Source organism: Gracilinanus agilis, chromosome 6, assembly GCF_016433145.1.
Source record: "Gracilinanus agilis isolate LMUSP501 chromosome 6, AgileGrace, whole genome shotgun sequence".
NCBI lineage: Eukaryota > Metazoa > Chordata > Mammalia > Didelphimorphia > Didelphidae > Gracilinanus > Gracilinanus agilis.
This window is the reverse complement of record NC_058135.1, coordinates 245,944,461-245,968,038: the sequence shown is the minus strand read 5'-3', so window position 1 is coordinate 245,968,038 and position 23,578 is coordinate 245,944,461. Positions and strand designations below refer to the sequence as shown.

The following is a 23,578-nucleotide window of genomic DNA, read 5'->3' as shown; positions in this document are numbered from 1 at the left end:
GACTCCAAAGTTACGTCAACACACAAAATGAAGTGGATAATGAGGGCAATTATCTGTGAATGCTCATATAAAGTAAGAACAACCTAAAACACTCAAGCTCAAAACCACTAGTTTTAAATCATTCCATTATCTTCACCTACCATTTACATTTGGTAAGAGGATCTCCTCCCAAAATTCAGTTCCACTCAATTTAACAATCATCAATTAGGATCTACTATTGTCAAGGCAAGAAAAAATTGAAATGCCTTTTTTCTGAAGAGAGGATGCAGTCAAATTTAATCCATTTAGATTTTAATCCAATCAACTCTAATCCAATAAGCAATCATTAAACTCCAACTATGTATGAAGCATTGTGCTAGGAAATGGGCAAAGGGGAGAAGGGAAGATGAAAAATCATTCTTTTTTAGAATATAATTTATAACGAAGATTCTTTTATCTTTTTTTTTTCAGTGTGAATACTCTTTCCACTAAACACAAATCCAAAGCCCTTTATACTCCAAGAGTTGCTGTGGCTGAAGTCAAAATTGTGTTGAGTTTCTTTTATCTTACTTGGGCTTGTTTTTAAAAGCAAGGCATATAATCCATTCCTGAGCATATCCCCAACACAGTCCCATTTTCTCAGTATCTGCAAAAACTGATTTATTTCCTCCACACATGTTATTGGAATAGGAAGTCTCTGAAGAGAACATGTTGTGGCTTAATCTCATTCTCCATACAAATGTTCATAATTAAAGAAAAAGGCTTTTTTTTATCCTTGCAAATTTGGTATCTTTTTTTTTTCTTTTTTAAACTTATATTCTTAGAATCAATATTATTGATTCTAAGGCAGAAGGTCAGTAATGGCTAGGCTTGAGATTAAGTAACTTGCCCAGATTCATATAGCTACGAAGTGTCTGAGGTCATATTTGAACCCAGGACCTCTCATCTCCAGGTGTGGCTCTTTATAAAGCCACCTGGCTGCCCCTAAATTTGGCATCATTGAAAAATAGCCTTTGGGGTCAATATCATCCTCCATAATTCTTGGAGGAAAATAATATGAAATAGCAAAAAAGTAGACTAGATTTTCCAGGAATACATAAACTAGAGTCGGGGAAATCATAGTGACCAAATGGCCCTCAGCACATCTCTTAAATCCCAAAGAGGCACAAGTTTATACCTCTGTAAAATGGAGATAACAATACTAGAACAATCTCTCTCATAGCACCATTGTATAGAAAGCACTTCGTAAACCTTTAAGTACTTTATATTTATTGATGAAGAAAGGAATGAAGAAAAGGAAGAGGAAAGTACAAGAATATATACAAAGTTTAATGACATTGTTGGATATAGTTGCAAGTTGTTTGATTAATGTTTCATCACTTCATAGTTCCAACAATAGTACATTGGTGTACCTGTGCTTACACAACCCTTCCAACATTTGCTGTTCTACCCTTTTGTCATATTTGCTGATGTGATGGGTATGAGATGGGAACTCAGAATTGTTTTAAGTTTAATTTATCATTAATGATATGAGGCTTTATTTTCAAATGGTTGGTCATTATTTTCATACCCCTTGGCCTCTTTAAATATTGGAGAATGACTCTATTTCTTGTGTATATATACCACTTCTTTTTTGATTTGCTTTAAACCCTTACCTTCCATCTAAGAATCAATACTATGTACTAGTTCTAAGACTGAAGTGCAGCAGGGGCTAACAATGAGGGTTAAGTGACTTGTTAGGAAGTGTCAAAGGCCATATTTGAACTCAGGATGTCCCATATTTAGTAGGCCTGCCTCTCAATCCACTGAGCCATATACCTACTCCCCTATTTATACTACATCTTTAAAAGTCCTAGTTAGCAGAAATTTGTCAGAGAAATTTGTTAAGGCATATTTTTCTTTTAATTCCAACTGAATTCATTTAAACAAATATGGTGGGTTCAGAGAAACGTGGGAATTTGGGGTTTTCCCCACAGGCTCTGGAAGGCATAGGGTGGTCCTGATATACTGAGCCAACCAGTTTTTCTTAAGGATGTCCAAACAAATATTGCCTTGGATGCTTACTATGGCATGAGCGACTTGCTCAGAGACCCATAGCTAGTAAAGCAATTGCCTGAGGCTGGATTTGAAGAGACTCCATGCCAAGAATTTGGTCTATTTTACCCCAAATGCAAAAAGAAAGAATAGAATAGATTTTGAGAAGCAAAGAAAAGAGGAGGAGGAAGGGATAGAGAAAGGAATGTTAATATTTAATCAATAAAGTTACCTTCCAATATGGAAACTCCCTCTATCTATGCAGATTCCCTCAATTTTATAGTTTTAGAGATTTGTCTGGGGCAAAAAGAAATGAATTGATGTGCATATGGTCACAGTTCCTACCTAGCAGAGGCACTTCTTCCTGATTGCAAGGCAACCCTCTATCTACTACATCAAGCTCATAATATTCCAAATATTGACAATTCTTCAAGTCTAGCTCAAATTATTCCTCATTCATGAAATCTTCCTCATTCCTGAAGTACTCCATTTTTCACTGATTTCTCTTCTTTGATCTAAAATATTTAAAGTCTGTCTCACATAATTTAAGCACTTAATTATATTCTCTCTCGCATTGTTTGCTCTTGTTTTGTGTGTATAAATCATATATCCCCAACTCTAGGGTTCATGCTTCTCAACAGTGGTGACCACAACTCCTATGTTTATTACCCCTAGAGTGCAGCAGAATTTTGAGCACACAAGGCTTTTTATTCTTTTTAAAAATAGCAAAATTGTGTAGCTGTTTGAGGCTTTTTAGAGTTTTCTAAGTGTATTCCTTCTTATTTTGTCTTTTGATCTCTACAGCAATCCTCATTATTAGGCAGGATGCCTATTATTATCTCTGGCTTCCAAATGAGGAAACATGGGCAAAGAGAGAAGAAAGCCCAGGCTCTTATAGAAAGAGCACTCTTCTAGAGATCACTTTCTAGCTTAAAAAAATTCCTGTGTGACAGTGGACATAACATCCCTGGGTCACTGTTTCCTTATCTTAATTTTTTAATAAGAAAATTATTTTTATTTGAAACATTACTAAGGAGAGAAAACAAAAACAAAACTTCTGGCCATTTTTGACCCCTGAGGTCACTTTGAAACATCTGTTGAAGTCAAGCAGTACAAAGAGTGTTTCCTTATCTTTAAATTCCTTTTTTATCCCTAAATTTGTTCATAATCCTAAATTCGTTTCTGTATGGATATGTAGGGGGTTAGTGAGGAGAGTCAGATTAAAGCTAAAATCTCCTGGACCTTAATCCACCCCTAAACCTCTTTATTCCAATAAATAACTAAATTACTTGTCCCAGAAGTACCCACCTGTGATTTCTGATCTTAAAAGGTGTGACTAATTTCCCCCAAATTTGACCTAAAGAAAATAGATCAATGAGAAAATAGGAAATTCAGGGAGGAGGTATATTTTTTATAATACCTTTGTGTTTGCCTTTCCATGACTCTCAAAGAGATTTCCAATTCCCCCATGCTGCCAGAAAGGGGCAGCCAGCAGCAGCAACTTGTATCTTGTCATTTGATGCTGTCTCTGACCCCTGGTCTGACTGCATTTAGGAAGGATTGCATTGAAGGACAGGTGAAGACAGATCCTAAATAGCCAGAATGAACAGGGACCAAGATTGGACCAAAAAGGTGGAACAGGCACCCAGGAAGCATCTTGACTGTCAGATAATGTGAAATCTTAGTCAATCAGCCAGTTAATGTTTACTAAGCACCTACTCTATTCCAGGAACCATACTAAGCCATGCAAATAAAAAAGAAATGTAAGAGCCAGACCCTGCTCTCAGTCTAAAGGGGGAGACAACATGCAACCAACAATATACAAAATAAATGTGAAATAATGAACAGAGAGAAGGCATTAATTGCAAAATAAGTCACAGTAGGTTCCAAAAGCCAAACTCCTTTCCCTAATCGTTTTACCACCTGGGGGAAATGGGAAGAAGATGAGAAGAGATGAGAAAGCAAAATAATTTCTTTGCAGATTGCTCCTTTATAGAGTTTTCTGTGTTTTTAAATAGACCATGTAGTCACTGAAAAGTCTGTCATATGAGTCTTTTGAGTGAGGCTGACCAATGAGGATTAGGATATTTTTTCTAGAAATTGAGTGAAGGTTGCGTAGCAAATTGCAATGTCTATAAGCTTAATATTTCAGAATAATATTCCATATTATTTTTTCATATTACTAGGTCAGCTCTGAATCGGAGACCAGTATTACCATTGTATGAGCAACAGAATCTCATGTCATTGGGAAGGAAAATAGTCTAAGAACCTTTAAGCTGAGTGCCCTTCTGTGAGCAGGGAGAACACTACTGCCTTGGAGAAAGCTAACACATATGCACTAAATAGACTCTGATGAAGCAGTTTGGCTGGTGGCTTGAGAGTACCATTATTTGGAATCAAATTATCTATCAGCACCTATTAACACTTCCCCCCCCTCCAAATAGTTCCCCCCATTTTAACAAATAATTATGTAGTCAAGCAAAACATAACATCATGATTCAATGGAAAGAAAAATGTGTCTGAGTCAAAAGACTAGAATTCTAATCTTGTCAGTGATGATGTTACTAACTCTATAGACTCAGGCAACTTAATCTACCATTGCTTAAGTTTCATCATCTTTTTAAAATGAAGAATTTGGACTAGAAGGCGACATAGGGCACCAACCACCACTGCACAGGAATTTACAAATGCATCAATCTCATCGTTAAATATTTTACTTATAATACTTTTCTGGCAATGATTCAAAAATAAGGGTAATTCAACTTTTGGTATTAAGACACAATATTTCTAAATGCAACAGAAATTTGGTGTCTGATACCACCATCAAGAGACAGAACGAATAGTATATCCTGGTGCCATAGGTTATGGCTATCATCATTTGTTAATATCAGACATTCACTTTCATTGATAGCTTTGTACTTCTCTTTCTGCTAGGAAAATGCCATCAGTCTAATTTCTGATTTACAAAGGGAAAAACTTAAACATTTTGTTTTCAAGGAAGAAAGGGATTGAGTCTATCTTTTAGTTGCTTCAGAGTAAAAACTTTATTAATCATAATATAATTAATTAAAGCAATAATCTAATCAGATTCTGCCTCTGTTTTAAAATGAAAAAATCAAAATGTCAAAAATGTAATCAAATAGAAAATATGTTTTTGGAAATTTTTATGCTTTATAAAAAAGACTTTAACCTATGGTATAAACATTCTATCTTCACAACTCTGAGAGAGAGATACACTAGTGTTGTGTTATACATTTCTTAGTACTAAAGAAACTAAAACACAATGAAAGGAACTAAATTGAACTGGCTAAAAACTTGCACAGAAAATTGAGCCGATTTATTCTGCCTTTTAGTATTAATTTGGTAAAAAATAAAAACATTCCAGGTTTTGTGTTGAATTCTCTTCTGAAATTCCAAAGTGTTAAACCTTCCCTAGTGACTCTATGTACAGCAAAAATTTTAGAGATCATCAGTCATCAAAAAAACCATACGTATTCTGTATTATATCCATGCAGAAGCTGAATGTTGAAACAACACATTTAGAACCCGATTCAATAGTATTTTTGAATTAACTATTTTGATTAACCTGAATGTTCCATTAACTTGCCCATGATGACAAAGCTCATAATTCATTTGAGTCGGGGTTGGAACACCCAGGACTCTCCTTACTCAGTCAGAGGCAATGAGGCATATTACATGGGTTTTTGGACTAGAATTCAGAAAGACCTGGGTTCAATATGTTATTCTGACAGTAGCTAACTGTGTGACACTAGACAAGACTAAGTCTCCATTTGCTTGAAGCAACTTTCTAGGATTTATCTCCTAAGTTACAAAGGGGGTGGTGATAGGATTTTCCATAAGAATAGTTTCCCACATAGACAGCTCCTTTGTATACTTTACTAGATCCTTCTTCCTCTGCCCCATGCCCTACTCATTTCAAGAATTTAAGAAATGCCTATCATATATGAATGGTATGATTAACAAATGAACCAAATAATAATTAAAAACCGTATTTTCACACAACTCTGAGAGACAGCATGGTGTGCCTAGCTGGAGGGAGCAGCCTTTGGCCCTTTTCTGTTCAATGTTGAAAGGATTCATAAATCCATCTTGTTTTCCTGAGTAGGGAGTAGGGCGAGAAACATGAAGATTAAAGGATGCAATTAACATTATTAATGCTGTTTTGACTATCTCAAACTCCTTGATATTTGTCTGTCTCATTACTGGATTGCAACTTGTACTCCTGGGCCATGAAATAACTTTCAATCATGTTTTTCATTGAACTAGTTTTTTAAAAAAGTAGTTTGGGGTTCATATAAACTATGACTTGGGTTACATGGTCAGTGCAACGAAAAGATGGCAGTGCTGATGATATTGGATTGAACCTGCTTATATAGCTCTTCAAATGGGAAGGTGTTCTTTTGTGGTTTTCTTTAAGATAAATGCTAGAGGGTGAGATAAATTTTGTTCTACTCACCTTCCTTATTTTCATTCTAATTCAGAACATTCCACAGCCCCTAAATTTTATGACAATCTGGTGATGATTACAACAGCTCACCTTTAAGAACCCTATTATCTAGATCATACAGGCATTATTCTCATACCAGAGATAAGAGGGCCTGGTGGAGTGCCTAGAGTTTAGAGGATGGAGTCTGAAAAACCTAGGTTTAAATTCCTGGCTCTAACATTAATAGCTGGGTAAATCTGGGCAAGTCACTTTAGGTTTGGTGTTGTGTCTTTAGGCAATTCCTTAGAATCCTAGGATTAGAAATTTAGAACCAAGAAAGGACTTAGAGATCATTTACTTTTTTGAATTACAAATAAAAAGAATGACCACCCCCAAGAGATTAAATTAAAAGTCACATGTGATTATTTGCATTTGTATTCACACACAGTTCTTCTGACCCTCCCAGATTAAACATTCTTTCCATTTTACCATGGCTAACTCTTGATAGACCCATGGTACCAATATCATTAGCCACATTTCACCTGCGACTCTAAAATGGGAAGTAAATTGCCCTTGAACAGCTAACTAGTAAGAGTCTGAGGAAAAACCTGAACTCAGATTTCCTGAGTCCATGTCCAGGGATCCATAGTAAAATGCTGCCTATTATGTAAATAAATTGAACTTAAGAAATCATGGGCTTATAGATTTAGAATTGGAAAGGTTGTCAGATATCATTTAGTGCAACCCACTCATTTTACGGTGAACTGAGTTTCAGGAAAGGTAAATGACTTGCCCACATTCACATAGCCAGAGATGGGATCTGAACCTCCATCCTCTGGCTCAGGCCAGTGCTTTATCTACTGTATTGCTCCATCTCTTTCATAGCTGATTATGCTGCATCTTTTTCATTAAATATGGTAGCAGAACCTGATGCGATCTGGGTAAAGAGAAAAAATCCTTGGAGGAAAGGTGCTTACCAATACAGGATTCTCCGGAAAGTGAATAGGTTCCATTGTCATGGAAACCGCTTCTGCACTCACAGTGGTACCACCCTGGCAGGTTAACACAGCGGGAATGGTTGTGGCACTCAATGATTCCCTCTGTACATTCATCAATATCTGCCTCAGAGAAAAAACAAGCCAGCCAGGGAATTAATTTCCTTTGACACTTAACATTTCAGCTAATGCTTAAAAATATTTCTCACATCAGATTATCAATGAAAATGTCTAAGTTGAAAGACATATATAAGTACTGTAGGTTCCCATTTACACAGAATCTGGATAAATGGAAGAAAAATGTTTTTCATAACTCTGTACAAAGATAATTAATGTTCATGAGGTCCAATTCAATTTTTTGCCTCCAGAAAGCCTTTTTTGAGAGCCCTGCTGCTCTCATACCTCCCAGAAATGTTTTCTCCCTCATGCGATTTAATCGTATTTGTACTCTATTACCTTTATGAGGTACCTGTGAGGTTTTTAATTTCTTTTTAGTTTGCTTTGGTTTATTTTTTCCCAGTTAGTAAAGAAAAGTAGGTAGGAACTGGTCTTAGAAGCCAGGAATATCTGGGTTCAATCCCTGCTTTTTGACACATTTTTACTCTATGCTCCTGGATGAGGCACTTAATCTAGAAGAACTCCAGGGACATCCAGAATCCACTTAGCCCAATTCCCTCATTTTAGAGTCAGAGGAGCTAAGATTAAGACAACATGTCCCAGAGAAGGCTTTGATCTGTAATGGTTACTCCTAGAGGTTTCCTCAGTTAGGAGTTCCATGGACCTGAATGATTTCACAGATAGAGCCATTATGATTTTTTAAATGTGTATATATTTTATTTCTCCCACTGGATCTTAACCACATTAGCGAATAGATTGCATTTTATTCATCTTGTTTCCTTGAGCACAATGTTCTATATTTAATTGGCATACAAGCAGCGAATGAGCTAATGACAATAATAATCTGAATCTATAAAGCTAAGTTATTTATGAATCAAAAGGAAATCTACTTATATTTGAGGCATTTTTAATATTAGATTTATTAACATTATTTTATTGGCATAGAAGGCCCCTTTTCAATATAGATCAACAACTTATATGTAACTTCTAGTCACAGAGAGCTACCTGAGGCAGTCAAAATTTAAGTATCTTGTATATTATATATAATTAATATAAATATAATAATATATATGATAATATATGATAATATAACAATAAAATATAATGGATAATAAAATATATGATAATAAATTATAATATATAATATATAATAAAATAAATATAAATAATATAAATAAAATAAATATAAATTAATTTGTACCCAGTTTTGAGCCTGGGTATTCTTGATGTTAAGGTTAGCCCCCTATCAGCTAGGTCATGCAGCCTCTGAGTTATGGGTAATAATAGTAGCAAATAAAAGCTAGTCTTCATAAAGCATATTAAGATTTTCCAAGGACTTTATATAATGTTATCTCATTTGATCCTAACAACAACCCTGTGATTTAGGTGCTGCTATTATCCTCATTTTCTAGATGAGCAAACTAATATAGACAAGTGAGGTGAGGTGGCCAAGATCTGATTTGAACAAAGATCTTCCTGATCCCAAAGCCAGCACTCTATCCATTTCTCTAAATAATTATAGTCTAGTAAATTAATATGGGATCATAGAAAAAATCCATGAATTGATTCATCCAAGGAGCTGAATATCTAGAAAACTTTATTCATTAGACATTTTGAAAGAGTAAGAACATAACACAGATGAGTTTCCAGTAGTTTCCATTTGATTTTCAGAATTGTTCTGTGGCTATCTATGTACATCTATGTATATAATATGCATGTATATTTTATATGTAAAATTATATTTCAGTTATGTGCAATTAAATATTATATATGCATATATATGTTTTATTAGAGGTCTAGATATCAAAATAGATCATTCTCTTGCCTCTGCATCGATCTATGTTCAAATCCTCTCAAAAAAATAAGATCTATTCTTGAATATCTCTAAAGAGGAAACTCTCCAAACTTCATTTAATAAAGTACCACAAAGACTCAATTACCCCTTTGCAATCTAAAGAATTAAAAATCAAAACAGAGGCCATTGGAAGCATCAAGTGGCAAGAGCACCCAACTCAAACTGTCAAGAAGCAAGCTTGTATTCATTAATCTATTTCAGCCACCAATTATGTCCATTTGGCCATCATTCATTTAACTTTTTAAAATGTCTTTTTCCTAATTCTAATAATTTCTTTATCTTATTATTCCTAAATAATTGGGTTGTACTAAATTATTGTTGAGGTTCCTTCTAGCTCAGAGACTCCATTCTCTGATCTAGCAACAACATATGGTCTAAGCACCCTTGAGGCTCAAACATTCTATGCTTTGTTTTAACATTTCATGTTCTAAGACCCCCTTTAGGTTTCAGTCTATGTTGGAATGTAAGAAATATTAGAGGTTGTCTGGGAGCAGGAATGGGTACCTCCCCTCCACACAATCTTAATTCCCTTTTTTATCTATTTCTAAATGGGTCAGGCAATAGAAGGGATAATTAAATGCCTATGTGATATAAGGAAACAACAGAATTGTGTTGACTATGACAGAAGCAGACTTTAGTTTTTCCCATATCCACATATTCACTGAGAAAAATAGAGGGGCAAAGAGAAGCACCTTTGTCACTATATAACTGTACGAATGAGAAAAGCAATTTAGCCTTCCGCTCTCTATATTTGGCATTTTGAAGAGGAGCTTTTAAACTCCCTGAACATCCCACTCAGCATCTAGATTGACCTTGGCTGATTCCTCCTTGGCACCTGGCTGTTGTTTGACTCTGTGGACTCATGCTTTATTTGTGAGTACAATAATTAAAAGTTGGCAAATTAATTTTATGGGTAAGCTTGTTGTGATTAAGAAGGTGCTATATTTTTCATGATATTAATTAAAAAGTGATTGCTACTTCTGCTAGCCCTGTTGACCCCAGAAAGCAACAAGCAACATCAAAACAAGAGAAATATCAACAGCTTCCAGCAATACACAAGGATGACTTCAAAATAACCAAATACCCTTTTTTCACCCAAGATGAGTTGTTTTTGTCCTGTTTGGATTCATCCCAAGCACTCAGCTGTTTTATATGAAAGGCAAGGAGAGGAAGGTACAGTGGAAAGAGCAATTATTGGACCCGGGTTCAAATCCTGCCTACCTATGAGATTCTGGACAAATCATCTTCCCTAAGTCTCAGTTTCTTCATCTTTAAAATGAGGGGATTACCTTAGATGGCCTCTGAGACCCCCGTCTAAGTCTACAACTGTCATTCTATGACTTATACCTTTTCTAGCTTCCTCTGTGTTAGTATGCCATGGAGTGGAGCTTTATAAACGAGGATTCTCCCCTTAATTACACTGACTTACCTAAAGTTAGAGTTTTAAAAAGGACCTTGATTATAGAAAGTCAGATTATTGGCCATAAGATCCTAGAGTGGATTAGGACCTTAAGAACATAGAATATTTGAGCTGGAAAGAAAACAGACCAAAGAACATTAGAACTATATTTAAACTTCAAGATCTAGTCTGAGCTGTGCAGCACAGGAGGAGGAAGTAAGTTGGCCAAATTCCCAGTTTGTGGTCAAACTAGGGTGAAAACTTCAACCTTTTCACAGCTCCTTCTGGCAATGAATTCTAAAGTTTTCCTTTAGAAAAGAGTTGTCTCTTCTTTTTCTTCAGTTATATTGTCATTTAAACTTCAGTTTAAATAAAGGAAGGGAACAAGCTTAAACCTAGAAACAGAAACCTGAGTTTGCACTCTCTTTAAGTTGAACAATTAGTCTCAGAGGGTAGATAACATTAGGGTTTATTTCAATCTTTATTTATTATTTGCCTCCCAAAGCACACTCAATGGTTATTGCTTTAAACATTGCTTTCCCCATCATTCCTTCTTTTCCTTAGAGTTTTTAAAGAAGTCAATTTCCACATCAAAATGGCACACTAATTGTAGCTGCTGCCAAGAGACCATTTCAACCTGCTACTCATGCTCTTCCATTCATTAAAACAAATGGAATTTGTAACTGTGATTTTTTTTTCACGTGTCGCATCTGATGGGACAAACTTGATCTGTCTTTGAAAGTATGTGTTTGCTTCTATAAGCCAGTTGGGTGGGGGACTGATCTCAAAGCTTCTTTTTCTTTCTCAGAAGCCTCCTCATTGTCTACACATAAAATTAAGAACCCCTAAACCCAGTTTTCATATTGGTGATTGAAACAATTTTTTTTGCCACTTTCCATTCTGCATTTCTAGATTTTCTTGCAACCTATTCCCCAGCCACCTCAGGTTTCTTGAAACCTACTCCCCAGCCAGCTCAGAATTTTTGCAACCTATTCCCCAGCCAACTTCCTTTAACAAGACTATTGTTTTTTTTTTCAATCACTCAGCCTTGAATCTTGCTCTACTTTCTCCTGGAATGCTCCTTTCCCACAATTTTTGCATGACAAAATCAGACTCTCCTTCATCCAGATCCCATATGACTTTTTTTCAGTGAAACCATTATGGAAACAGCATTCTTGACTTGACTGTGGCACTTCTACAGGAGACATTACCACAAAATGCTTTGGTACACTGAAGAACTCTCAGAAATTGTCTTTCCCCTAGGAAATTTTGTTACCTCTATATAGAACATTGGACAGCATTTATTCATGTGAACAAATCCTGATAATGGATGTATTAAAAATACTTTTCTTTGAAATGTTCCAATTAACCCTTCTACATCTTTACTTGTCTTCAATTGGTTAGCAAACCCTCACTTGCCTATTTGCCAACTGAAACTGGTGTGGAAGACCATAATATATATATATATATATATATATCTATATATATATATATATATATCTATATATATCATCATCATCGAGCTCAGTAAGTCTCTGGTATGGCACCTTCTAGTGTGTCAATAGTTGAACACCTGAGAATGCTAACTTCTCAAAGGCATGGATCTTTCCCTTTTTCTATTCACACAATGCCTTACCCCCACCCACACCACTCCCTCAAACGTCGTAGGTGTTCAATACATATTACAATGATCAATTCAGTGTTGAATTGAATTAGATCTAAAGATTTACTTCTTTTACCAGATCTCCCTCCACACAGGATTTTACCTGGCTTTAAACTTTATAAAAATCAATGGTCTTTCCAAAGTATTCTTCAAGATGAATCTTTTTCAGAAAAACCAATAGAAGTCCATGGAAATGAATCATAACTAGCTGACATGCTTTTTTCTAAATAGCTACTATTGTTTGGTGGTAAACATCAAGCTTTCACTCAAAGATGTTTTTAATAGACAAGTCAAGTGGCTATACTTGTAGGAGGAAAAATGGGAAATTTATACAATCAGCTTATTCAAAGAACATGTGAGCTGGAAGGGAAATTCATGACCATCTATTCCAAACTCCTTACTTAACTAAGAAATAAGACTAGAGAGGAGAAACTAAATGTTCAAAGTCACAAAGATAACAGGACTCATTTAATCCAGTGTATTCCCTCATTCCACATTACAGTTTTCAGCGAAACTGTTCCTCTTACATCAGTATTTCAAGGACATCTGCTTTTATGGGTGTGGGAAGCCCATTCACATACACAGATAATAACATGCCTATACTTTATTTACTTATTATTATACTTTTAAAATTATATATTATAATTATAATACTAATTACAATATTATCTATTGCCTATAATTTTAGTTACTTAAGGTTCAGATAGGTAAAGGGATATGCCCAGAGTTACACAGTTAATAAGTGTCAGAGGCAAGATTTGAACCTGTATCAGTCTCACTCCAGCTTCAGCACTCTGTCCACTATACGACGTATTGCTTGGCAATCATTGCAATTTATGTTCATTTTTTAAATTACCTGAATTGAAACCCAATGGCATTGAAAGGACTGAATTGGACACGTTTTAGTGACTCTGTTTCTGGATAAAATCACACCATATCAGAGGAGAAAAATTATATTCCAAAGACACAAAGTCAGCTTACTTAGTTTCTCAATGTAGGGCAGAGAGCTAGTTTCTGTGGAGTAGGAGGAAGAGGAGGAAGACAATAATTTAGACAATTATAAGACACTTAAGCAGATCTGATTAATTTTTATCTATTTTTACACGCTAAGGTTTAGATAATATATCATTGTTGGCAGATTTAGTACAATATAAATAGATTCAATCTGCAATTATATGAACACAATTATGCCTTCTTGATTTTGGAAACTGGTAAAAACTCAAGAAGGATCTTTATGGGTTTTGTAACAATCCACATTATAGTAGCATCAGCACTGTCATAATTTGAGTCTGAGTTATAAAGACATGTGAGCCATTTTGGGTTCTTCAAACAAAGGCTATTGCATTCTGTATAATTGCAAGAAGTCAGAAGGAGACAATGTTGTGTTTACAATAAGGAAAGCCTTTCTCTTTACTTAATATTTTGTTCAATGCCAAGAATGCACAAGAAGTAGAAAAAAATGCCTGGGATGTTAAAAAAGCTAATGAGGACCCTGGAGCTTTGCCCACACTGAGGCAAAAGACTCTATCCTGGTCAGGACTTAGTTCCACAAAGCTATCCTATCTTCTAATCAGCCACCTGCCTATGAATTCATTAAGTCACTTAACCTCCTTCCTATATGACATTCTGCCTCTGGTATATATTTTGAATATTTATTTTGTAATGAGAGAAAATCTGAAAAAGGAAAGCACAGTAATAATTAAGTAGATCCAGAAAGGCCTTCCCCAGAAGATGACATATCAACTCAGTTTTAAAATTCAGTTTTGTTTTATTTTAAGTAAGCTTGATTTACAAACTTGAGGAGGCAATGAATTCCTGGCACAGAGATATTTTGTGAAAAGATGGAGAAATGGAGAATATAATTCTGATCAGGTCAATTTGACTGGAGTGCAAAGTTCTATCTGAAGGGGAGTAATGTTCAGTGAACCTGGAAAGGTATCTAAAACCCAACTCCAAAGACTTATAAATGTCAAGACAAGAATTTTGTATTTTACAGTCTGGACAACTGAGAGCCAACGACATTTTTAGAGCAGAATAGTGACATAGTCAACCCTCAGCATGAAGTACTCAAAGACGCTGATCAGGCTCTCTGTAGAGAAAATGTTTTCTTATTTATCGCTTGAATTATGATTATAGGAAATTCGTTTTTAATATGTTCTGGAATCCATTTATAGTTTCTATGGTGCCTAGTTAAATTTCATGACTCCCTTTCTCATGTTTGGCCACATAAGTTCTGGTGCATTTGTTAAACAGTCAGTTTTATTATATATGGTAATGTCAGACCTCATAATCTTTACTCTGTTGGCCTTGAGGGAAAGTATCATCTCATTCAAAATAAAAGCTCTGTGTAATGCCATTTCCTGAGTTACTGAGGGATAGGAGATAGCCTTCATTTCACCTTATTCCACTATTTAATTTTAATTGGCCCAAAGTTGTCCATGGACTTAAGAAGCCACTATCATGGCAGTTTTGAAACAACTGCATTGTTTTGTCCCTTTGGTAAAGGGAATGGACAGGAGCTGGTTTAGAATTAGGTCTTGAAGAACACTAAACTTGTTTTCGTAGACAGGTCCTCACTTTTCTTTGAAGCATCCCTCTATGCTACATTATGCACTGAAGAGATATTTGTAAAGATATGAAAAATAGGATAATTTTTTTCCAAATAAAAGAGAGATCTCATACCACAGTGAAAAATGGAGAAAATGAGTATGTCAATCCTTCAAAATGCTTCCCCATATTTCTGACATTGTGAGAGAACATTCAGAGAAAATGTCCTTTGATGTTAAGTAATAGCAAGTGATCCCCAGGTCTTAATGAGAAAAAAAAAAACTTTCTAAAGACAAAAGCTCTTGTTCATCAAATTCGGAGTATTGAGTACATATTTTTAAAAGAACCAGAGAAATGATTTCATTTTTCTTTTTTGGCAAGTAGGAAGAAATAAGAAAATCAAATATTGTCTTAAAGAAATAGAATCATGTTGATCTCAAACTGCCAAACAGCATTTGTTTGGTGTGCCTGGATAGAAGCAGAGGTACGGCTGGGATCTATTTTGTAAAAGCTAGCTGAGGATGATGCTCTTCTGAAAGATCCATCAAGCATGCAAAAGAGGTGAATGAGAGAATTGATATTAGAATGGTCTGCTACCATGAAGATCTGAGCGAAGACCAATAAATGACTAGAAACAACAAGCTAGGATACCCTCCTCTGTAAATGAACTCCTACAGAGACGGCATGAGCCATCGGCACCAACTTCTGTTTTATAGATAATAAAACGGAGCCTCAAGATCAGATAGTAAGTATTAGAGGTGGGGTTTGAACCCAAGAGTTCAGAAATGCCCTCAGAAATAGATAATGATTAAAAATCTTAATCTGAAACCTAAATCAGAATTTAGCGAAATCTGGTCCAATTCTTAATTGAAGCATAAATCCCATCTACAAGATTGTATGCAAGTGTAATTTCCCATCATCTCTTCACAATGGTTTTTATTCTCTGATTCCACTTTGACAACAGGCATGGCTCCCCACTCCTCTCCACTGGCTTAGAAAAGTGAGCTTTTGGTCTTATCAGTGTGTATTCTATCCAAATTCCTACCTCTGGGTCTCATCACCAACCCTGCCCACATACACATTTTCCAGTTCCCCTTTATGGGTTATCTTCCTCCATTAGAATTTACATCCTTCTTGAGAGCAGGGACTGTTTGATTTGCTTATAGTTGCACCTTTAGTGTTTAGAACAATGCCAGACACATAAGTGCTTAATAAATCCTGTGCATATCTTTCTATCTATCTACTCCATCTCTATATAAATCCAGAGATGGGCAACTCATTAACCTCCCTGATTCTCCATGAAGACAGACTATTGAAAGGGTGAGTTGCCTCAGGTATCATATGACATTAGATGAAGAGATAATGAATTTCAATTTATTTCACATTCTTTATTCCTTTCTGGGTATTCAAGAAGAATAACAAATTTATTTGATAATATGTGATGAAAATGGAGGGTCTACTTATGAATAATAACTTTTTTCATTTTGTCTTTGTATTCCTGGTTCTTAGAATAATTTCATGCACATGAATAGGTAATGCTTTTTTAAATATTGCATTAAAATGAAGAATGACCAAATGCTGCATGTATATATAAATATACATATGTAAACCTATTCAGTTTATGATTGTTGGTAACCATTCAGTTGAAATGTTCAGTACATATTGAGGTTGTCCTTGATCATGGCCTCAATTTCTAATTTTTAAAATTGGGGGGACCAGGTCATTCATGATTTATCCTCTTGTTTTAAATTTATTATCTTAATCTCTGATTCTATCTGGAAGATTAATACAATAATACCTCTTTGCTGAATCAGGTTAAGCTTCCTGAGGAAAGCAGAGTTTAGAACAATATGACAACATTCTCAGCATAATATCTCCATCTACTCATCCCTTTCCTTAGGTTCATGTCAACCTGAAGGGGTTTTCTTGGACCAGTTTTGAATTGGGTAATGATTATGAAGACCTCTATTTCCTTCTTTGCCAGAAGCAAGGAAACTCATGAACACTGTGATTTGCCAAATGGCATCCCCACTCTCCACCCACATACCCTCATTCAGACTATTTGCATGATTTGCTTTTGTGCATTAGCCATGGAAAACCAGTTTAATTGTAGAAGTTTTAAAATCAGACATGGTGACTTTAAAGAAGTTGGTACTTACAAGTAAATTAAAACATATCCATGTTTTTTTTCCTGTGGCATAATTTTGTGGCACAAATGTGTGGCATATACATTTTGGGATGAAATACATTTGGGAAGATGGTGAAGTTAAGGTTGATGAGAGGAACAGATTTGGTAACAAAAATGATGGTGGTCATGATGACCGTGATGATAGGAATAACTATGACAATGGTCAAATACCTCCAGAATAGTAGGAAATGGACAAAATAAATGACCACCATAGGAATTTAACCTGAAGGTTTGATTCCATTTGGTGAAGTTTTCCTAAGTTCTTCCCCCAATTTTCAATCTACCTCCACACACAAACACAATTTTACATGCCTCACTCTTTGTTTTAAGAAACTTCTCTCTGTTCTCACACTATCTCACTCTCCAAACATTCCTTTCCTAGATTTTACCAAAGACTAAAAGTAGTTCATTAACCTGAAAATGTCTGGTAGCCTCAGATGCTTTTTTATAGCTGATCTGATTTCCATAGGAAAGCTCAGCTCTTTTTTAAAAAAACTGTTATGAATTCAATAAATCTTTGATCTCAACCATCAAACCTGTCAATAGCACCTACTTGAAAACCATCTATTTCTTTTTATATTTAAAATGTATCCTTAAAAATAGTAAAAAAATACGTTGGTATCCAAGCAAAGACTTATGAGACTGAGTACTGTCCATCAGGGCTGGCATTCAGTAAAATGAGTAAGCTGAAAACTTTTGAAATTTGAACTTTCTCATGTCCCCTTTCTTCGTTGTGATCCTTAATCTTATATGGTATCACTTCTTTGTCTCCAAGTAGAAAGCTCATGCTGCCCTCTATTAAAAGCATTTGTATTTATAAACCAGTAACCAGTTTTATCACCAAGTAAGTAGGTAAGGTGAATAACTCCTCATTGATGAAACATAATTTATGCTGACTGATTGAAATAGAACATTTCCTTTTCAATGTACTCTCAAGAAAATCTTTACTCTGCCTACTCTTCTGTATTCTGTGTTCGGGCATTGGCATGGGCACTCTCCTGATAAATGGTCTTCTCTAATAGAACAATAATTGCTTTGAGTCTGCTTTATTCTAATGATCAAGTATTATTTTCTAATTCATGAGTTGCTGTATCAGTATCTTCGTCCTTTTCTCCTCCCTCTGATTCATCACCTCGTGGAGACTCATTTTGGCAATGTGCCACTCTGTGCTTAGCTAGACTGGTCTTAGACAAAAATTATATAGTCTGATGCCAGATCTATATTCTACTATGCCAATAAAGTTTGATGGGGGGCACCAGAGCTTAAGTCCCAGTGGCATAACTTTCAAGAGCACAAGGGCATGGGGATTGTCTTAAGGGACCTCAGAGGTCATGTAGCTCAAGTTGCTTCTGAAAAATTCCTTCTAGTTATTATCCTTAATAAGTCCTCACCTAGCTTTTGTCTGAAGACAACAGATCAGAGGAGAAGTCTTTGCCTCCTGAGGCTGCCCATTTCACATCTGAATACATTTAATTTTGAAGAGACCATTTCTTATACCAAGCCCAAATCTGCCTCTTTCCCTAGTTTTGTCCTCTGAGACAAGCCTAACTAGTTCTTCATGCACATGAAAGCCCTTAGAAAATTTGGAAGAGTTTTCATGTCTACCTTAGTTTTTTTTTTCCTTTGTATCCACAGTGTATGACACACAGCAGATACTTAATAAATGTTTATTGATTGACTGAGTCTGTATGCTGAACATGCCCAGTTCAGGCAGTTTATTCTTATGTGTCTTCCTAATGGTCTTGGTCTCCCCAGATCATTTCCTGTGGTTGAGCCTTAGCTTCTCAGGCTTATTCCTAAAATGCAGCACCTGGAGCTGCAAACATTACTCTAGATCTTCCTCATGCCATGAGATGTCTAAGAGTAAGAACCATGTTGGAAATTTTGTGAAAATTGGAACTGAAAACTTCACAGGATAAGAGGGGGGCTTCAGAACTATAAAAGCAGAATTATCCAAACCAATATTAGGATTAAAAGTATTTCAATCTCATTTCTTTGATCAACAAAATGGTGTCAGATGGTCCTAATGACTGAACATCTTGGCACTAGCTCATGTTTTCAAAGCACCAGTTTTGCATATCAATGATTAATCTTTCGTATTTTCAATAATGCAGCAACAATAATGGTGGCAGTCTCATAACACCTTTTTATTTGGGGATGGTTGGAGGAAATGCCTTATCACCATCACTGGCAAAGCCCATTCATTCAATTTCAAAATGGCAAAGGGATCATTTTATATCCTCAGCATCATTAAAAACATACACACACTCATACATACAAAACATTTATCTTGACTTATTGACGCATATGAGCCTCTTTTAACATACTTTACAAAAGTTTCCCTGGTCCATCAGAAAGAGAGAACGAACAGTTGGTGCTTTTTCCTCATGACTCAAGCATTATTTCCTGTGCATTAATTTTTCCTGTGGTGTCAAATATAATCCTTTGACAAAAATAGAGCTGCAGGGTACAGAGTTACAAAACGGAACAAAACATAACAGCAGGACCGGGCTGACTGGTGTTGGTGAACATGACTTCTGTAAAAGCATCATCTGGGGCCAGTCTGTGCTCACAGATGCCAGATGATGGTAGGCAGGCTTCCTGGATGTGAGACAATTTGTGAGTCCATTCAAGTCATGGCTGGCTTCATTCAGCTGGTCGAAGGTAGACCTGTGTGATAATGCAACCCTGGGGAGGCTTCAGGTAGATCATTTCAGCTCAAGAGTTCTGAGCTGTATGAGTAAAGCTAAATCCAGTAAGGTGTCTGGAACCAATATGGAAAGATCCTGGACTGTGGGACCACCAGGCTGCCCCAAATGGGGAGAAGAGAGTAAGTTAGATTTTGCATATTCAATCAAGAGGATTAGGCTTGTGAGTGGCCAGTTGTGCTTCTAACCTGAGTGAGTGTCTCTTCTCAAGTCAAAAAACAACCATCGATAAGGGAACAAAAATATACTTTCCTATTTACTAAATGCCAAAGTTACCAGAGGGGTTTTTGTCAATTATTTTTGAGGGTGGATTCTGTATTTATGTGCCACTTTCAGCAGCTCCATCAAAGAAATTGTGCTGACAGATGTTATTTCTTTTTTTTAAATGAAAATGAATTAATATTGTCCTTCAATACTTCAAAGAATTGTAGCTTCATCACTTTTATTTCATCTTATTCTACAGACCCAGAGAAATGCTGTGGCTGAAATATTTATCACCCTTCAGGGAACATATTGAAAAACCTATCTTAGGTGAATTGGGGATCCTTGAACAGCAACCATCCAAGTCCTCATAGTCTGGGGCCATGCTTAAAGCCTTGGGGTGGGTGCCAGAGTTGGCATCATCTAAAAATGTAACAATGATAATAATAGTAACAATAACAACAATAATAATAAAGATACTGGGGAAATTTAGTGGAAGGATTTGATATGGATGTTACTTTTATGCTAATGAAATAAATATCAACTTTTTGTACTTTTAGGCCCTCAATTCATACTTTCTAATTTAACTGTTTTCTAATTGTTGGTCTTTTCTGCCCAGACTGTGACTACGCCCTGCTTTTTGGTCTGTGCGTCCAGATGTCTCTTCCCATTCCATTCTATCCTCCATTGGGCCATCAAAGTGATTTTCTCAGATCTGCAAAGGCATTAAGTATAAAATAGAGGCCCTGTAAGGGACCTAAGGAGCGGCCTTTCTCAACTATCTTATTTTTATAGGAGAGGAAATTGAGACTCATACAAGTTAAATGAATACCCAAAGTCACACATGTAGTAAATAAACAAAGGCAGGATTTGAACTCAGGCCATACCACTCTAAGGTGTTCTTTTCACCAAACCCAGATAACTCTCATTAATGATAATTAGTTTAAAAATAATCCCTGAAGTATTTTTAAAATCATTTAATTAATTAATTTTGAATATTTTCCCATGGTTACATGATTAATATTCTTTTCCTCCCTTCTTTTCTCCCCCCTCCTGGAGCTGATAAGCAATTCCACTGGTTATACCAGTATCCACTGGGGTATACAAGTATACAATTATGTTCAAAACTTATTTCTGTGTTATTCATAATTTCAATAGAGTGATCTATTAATGCTTAAACCCCAATCATATTGCCATTGAACCACATGATCGATTATATGTTTTACTTCGGAATTTCTACTCCCATAGTTCTTTCTCTGGATGTGAATAGCATTCTTTCTTATAAATTCCTCTGGATTGTCCTGAATTATTGCATTGCTGCTAGTAGCAAAGTCGATCTTATTTGATTATCCCACAGTGTATCAGTCTCTGTGTACAATGTTCTCCTGGCTCTGCTCCTTTCGTGCTGCATAAATTCCTGGAGGTCTTTCCAGTTCACATGGAATTCCTCCAGTTTGTTATTCCTTTCAGCACAATAGTATTCCATCACTATCAGATAATACAATTTGTTCAGCCATTTCCCAATCAAGGGACATCCCCCCCCCCCTGATTTTCCAATTTTTTGCCAATATAGGAAAAGCAGCTATAAATATTTTTGTTCAAGTCTTTTTATCTCTTTGGGGTACTAACCTAGCAGTGGTATGGATGGATCAAAGAGTAGGCAGTCTTTTATAGTTTTTTGAGCATAATTCCACATTGCCTTTCAGAATGGTTGGGTCAATTCACAACTCCACCAGCAGTGTATTAGTGTCCCAATTTTGCCATATCCCCCCCACCCCCAACATTTATCACTTTCCTTTGTTGTCATATTGGCAGGTCTGCTAGGTGCGAAGTAGTACTTCAGAGTTGTTTTAATTTGCATTTCTCTAACCAGGAGAGATTTAGAATGCTTTTTCATGTGCTTATTGATAATTTTGATTTCATTGTGTGAAAACTGCCTATTCATGTCCATTTATCAATTGTGCAATGGCTTGATTTTTTTGTACAATTGACTTAGCTCCTAATAAATCTGAGAAATTAGACTTTTGTCAGAGGTTTTTGTTATAAAGATTTTTTTCCAGTTTCTTGCTTCCCTTCTAATTTTGGTTGTATTGGTTTTGTTTGTACAAAACCTTTTTAATTTAATGTAATCAAAATTATTCATTTTACATTTTGTAATATTCTCTCTCTCTTACTCAGTCTTAAATTCTTTCCTTTCCCACAGATCTGGCAGGTATACTATTCTATGTTCACCTAATTTACTTATAGTTTCTTTCTTTATAGTTAAGTCATTTACCTGTTCTGAATTTGTCTTGGTATTTAGTGTGAAATGTTGATCTAAACCTAATGTTTCCCATATTCTTTTCCAGTTTTCAAAAAAGTTTTTGTCAAAGAGTGGGTTCTCCTCCCAAAAGCTGTGATCTTTGGGTTTATTGTACACTATCTTGCTGAGGTCATTTACCCCAAATCTATTCCATTGATCTTCTCTTCTGACTTTTAGCCAGTACCATATTGTTTTGATGTTTACTACTTTATAGTATAGTTTAAGATCTTGTACTGCTAGGCCCCCTTCCTTCATATTATTTTTTCATTAGTTCTCTTGATATTCTTGATCTTTTATTCTTCCAGATAAACTTTGTTATAATTTTTTTCTGATTCCATAAAAAAAGTTTCTTGGTAGTTTGATAGGTCATGCACTGACTAAGTAAATTAATTTGGGCAGGATGGTCATTTTTACTCTATTAGCTCATCATATCCATGAGCAATTAATGTTTTTCCAATTATTTAGATCTAGTTTTAATTATGTAGTGTTTTTCCAATTATTTAGATCTAGTTTTAATTATGTAGTTTGTAGTTATATTCATATAATTCCTGTGTTTGTCTTGGCAAATAGATTCCTAAATATTTTATATTGTCTAGGGTGATTTTAAATGGAGTTTCTCTTTCTAAGTCTTGCTGCTGAGTCATGTTGACAATAAATAGAAATGCTGATTTATGTGGTTTATTTTGTATCCTTCAACTTTGCTAAAGTTGTTGATTATTTCCATTAGCCTTTTAGTTGATTCTCTTGGATTCTTTAAGTAGATCAATGATGGGTAAACTTTTGAGCTGTCTGTGTCAAAATTCATCAAAAAAAAAACAAGAAAAACTTGGGTGGTGTGTCACTTTGAGAAAAAAAAAACACCATAACTTATAGTTTAAATAACAAAAATGTACAATTGTAATATATAACTATTTGATAAACCAAAATAGGTAAATTAATATAGGTAGAATCATCATCTGTAGTGCACAGAATTTCTACACTACACTACAACAAATGTTTCATCCTCAGCATGAGGCCCCATACTTCTCTGTATTTGGCCATGTCATTGAAAATGGGTACGTGTGTCAATGCTCACATGTGTGTCATAGGTTTGCCATCACTGAAGTAGACCATCATATCATGTGCAAAAAGTGATCTCTTAGT

At 35.5% G+C, this 23,578-nt stretch overlaps 1 protein-coding gene across 1 annotated transcript in view; it reads right to left on the bottom strand.

The window, feature by feature from the left end:
• The window catches only part of NELL1 (neural EGFL like 1), an 883,145-nt gene that overhangs the window by 32,768 nt on the left and 826,799 nt on the right, over positions 1-23,578 (bottom strand). Inside the window, exon 16 of the mRNA XM_044681836.1 lies at positions 7,438-7,578. Within this exon, the coding sequence (XP_044537771.1) occupies positions 7,438-7,578 (141 nt within the window). The remainder of the gene's footprint in view (positions 1-7,437; positions 7,579-23,578) is intronic.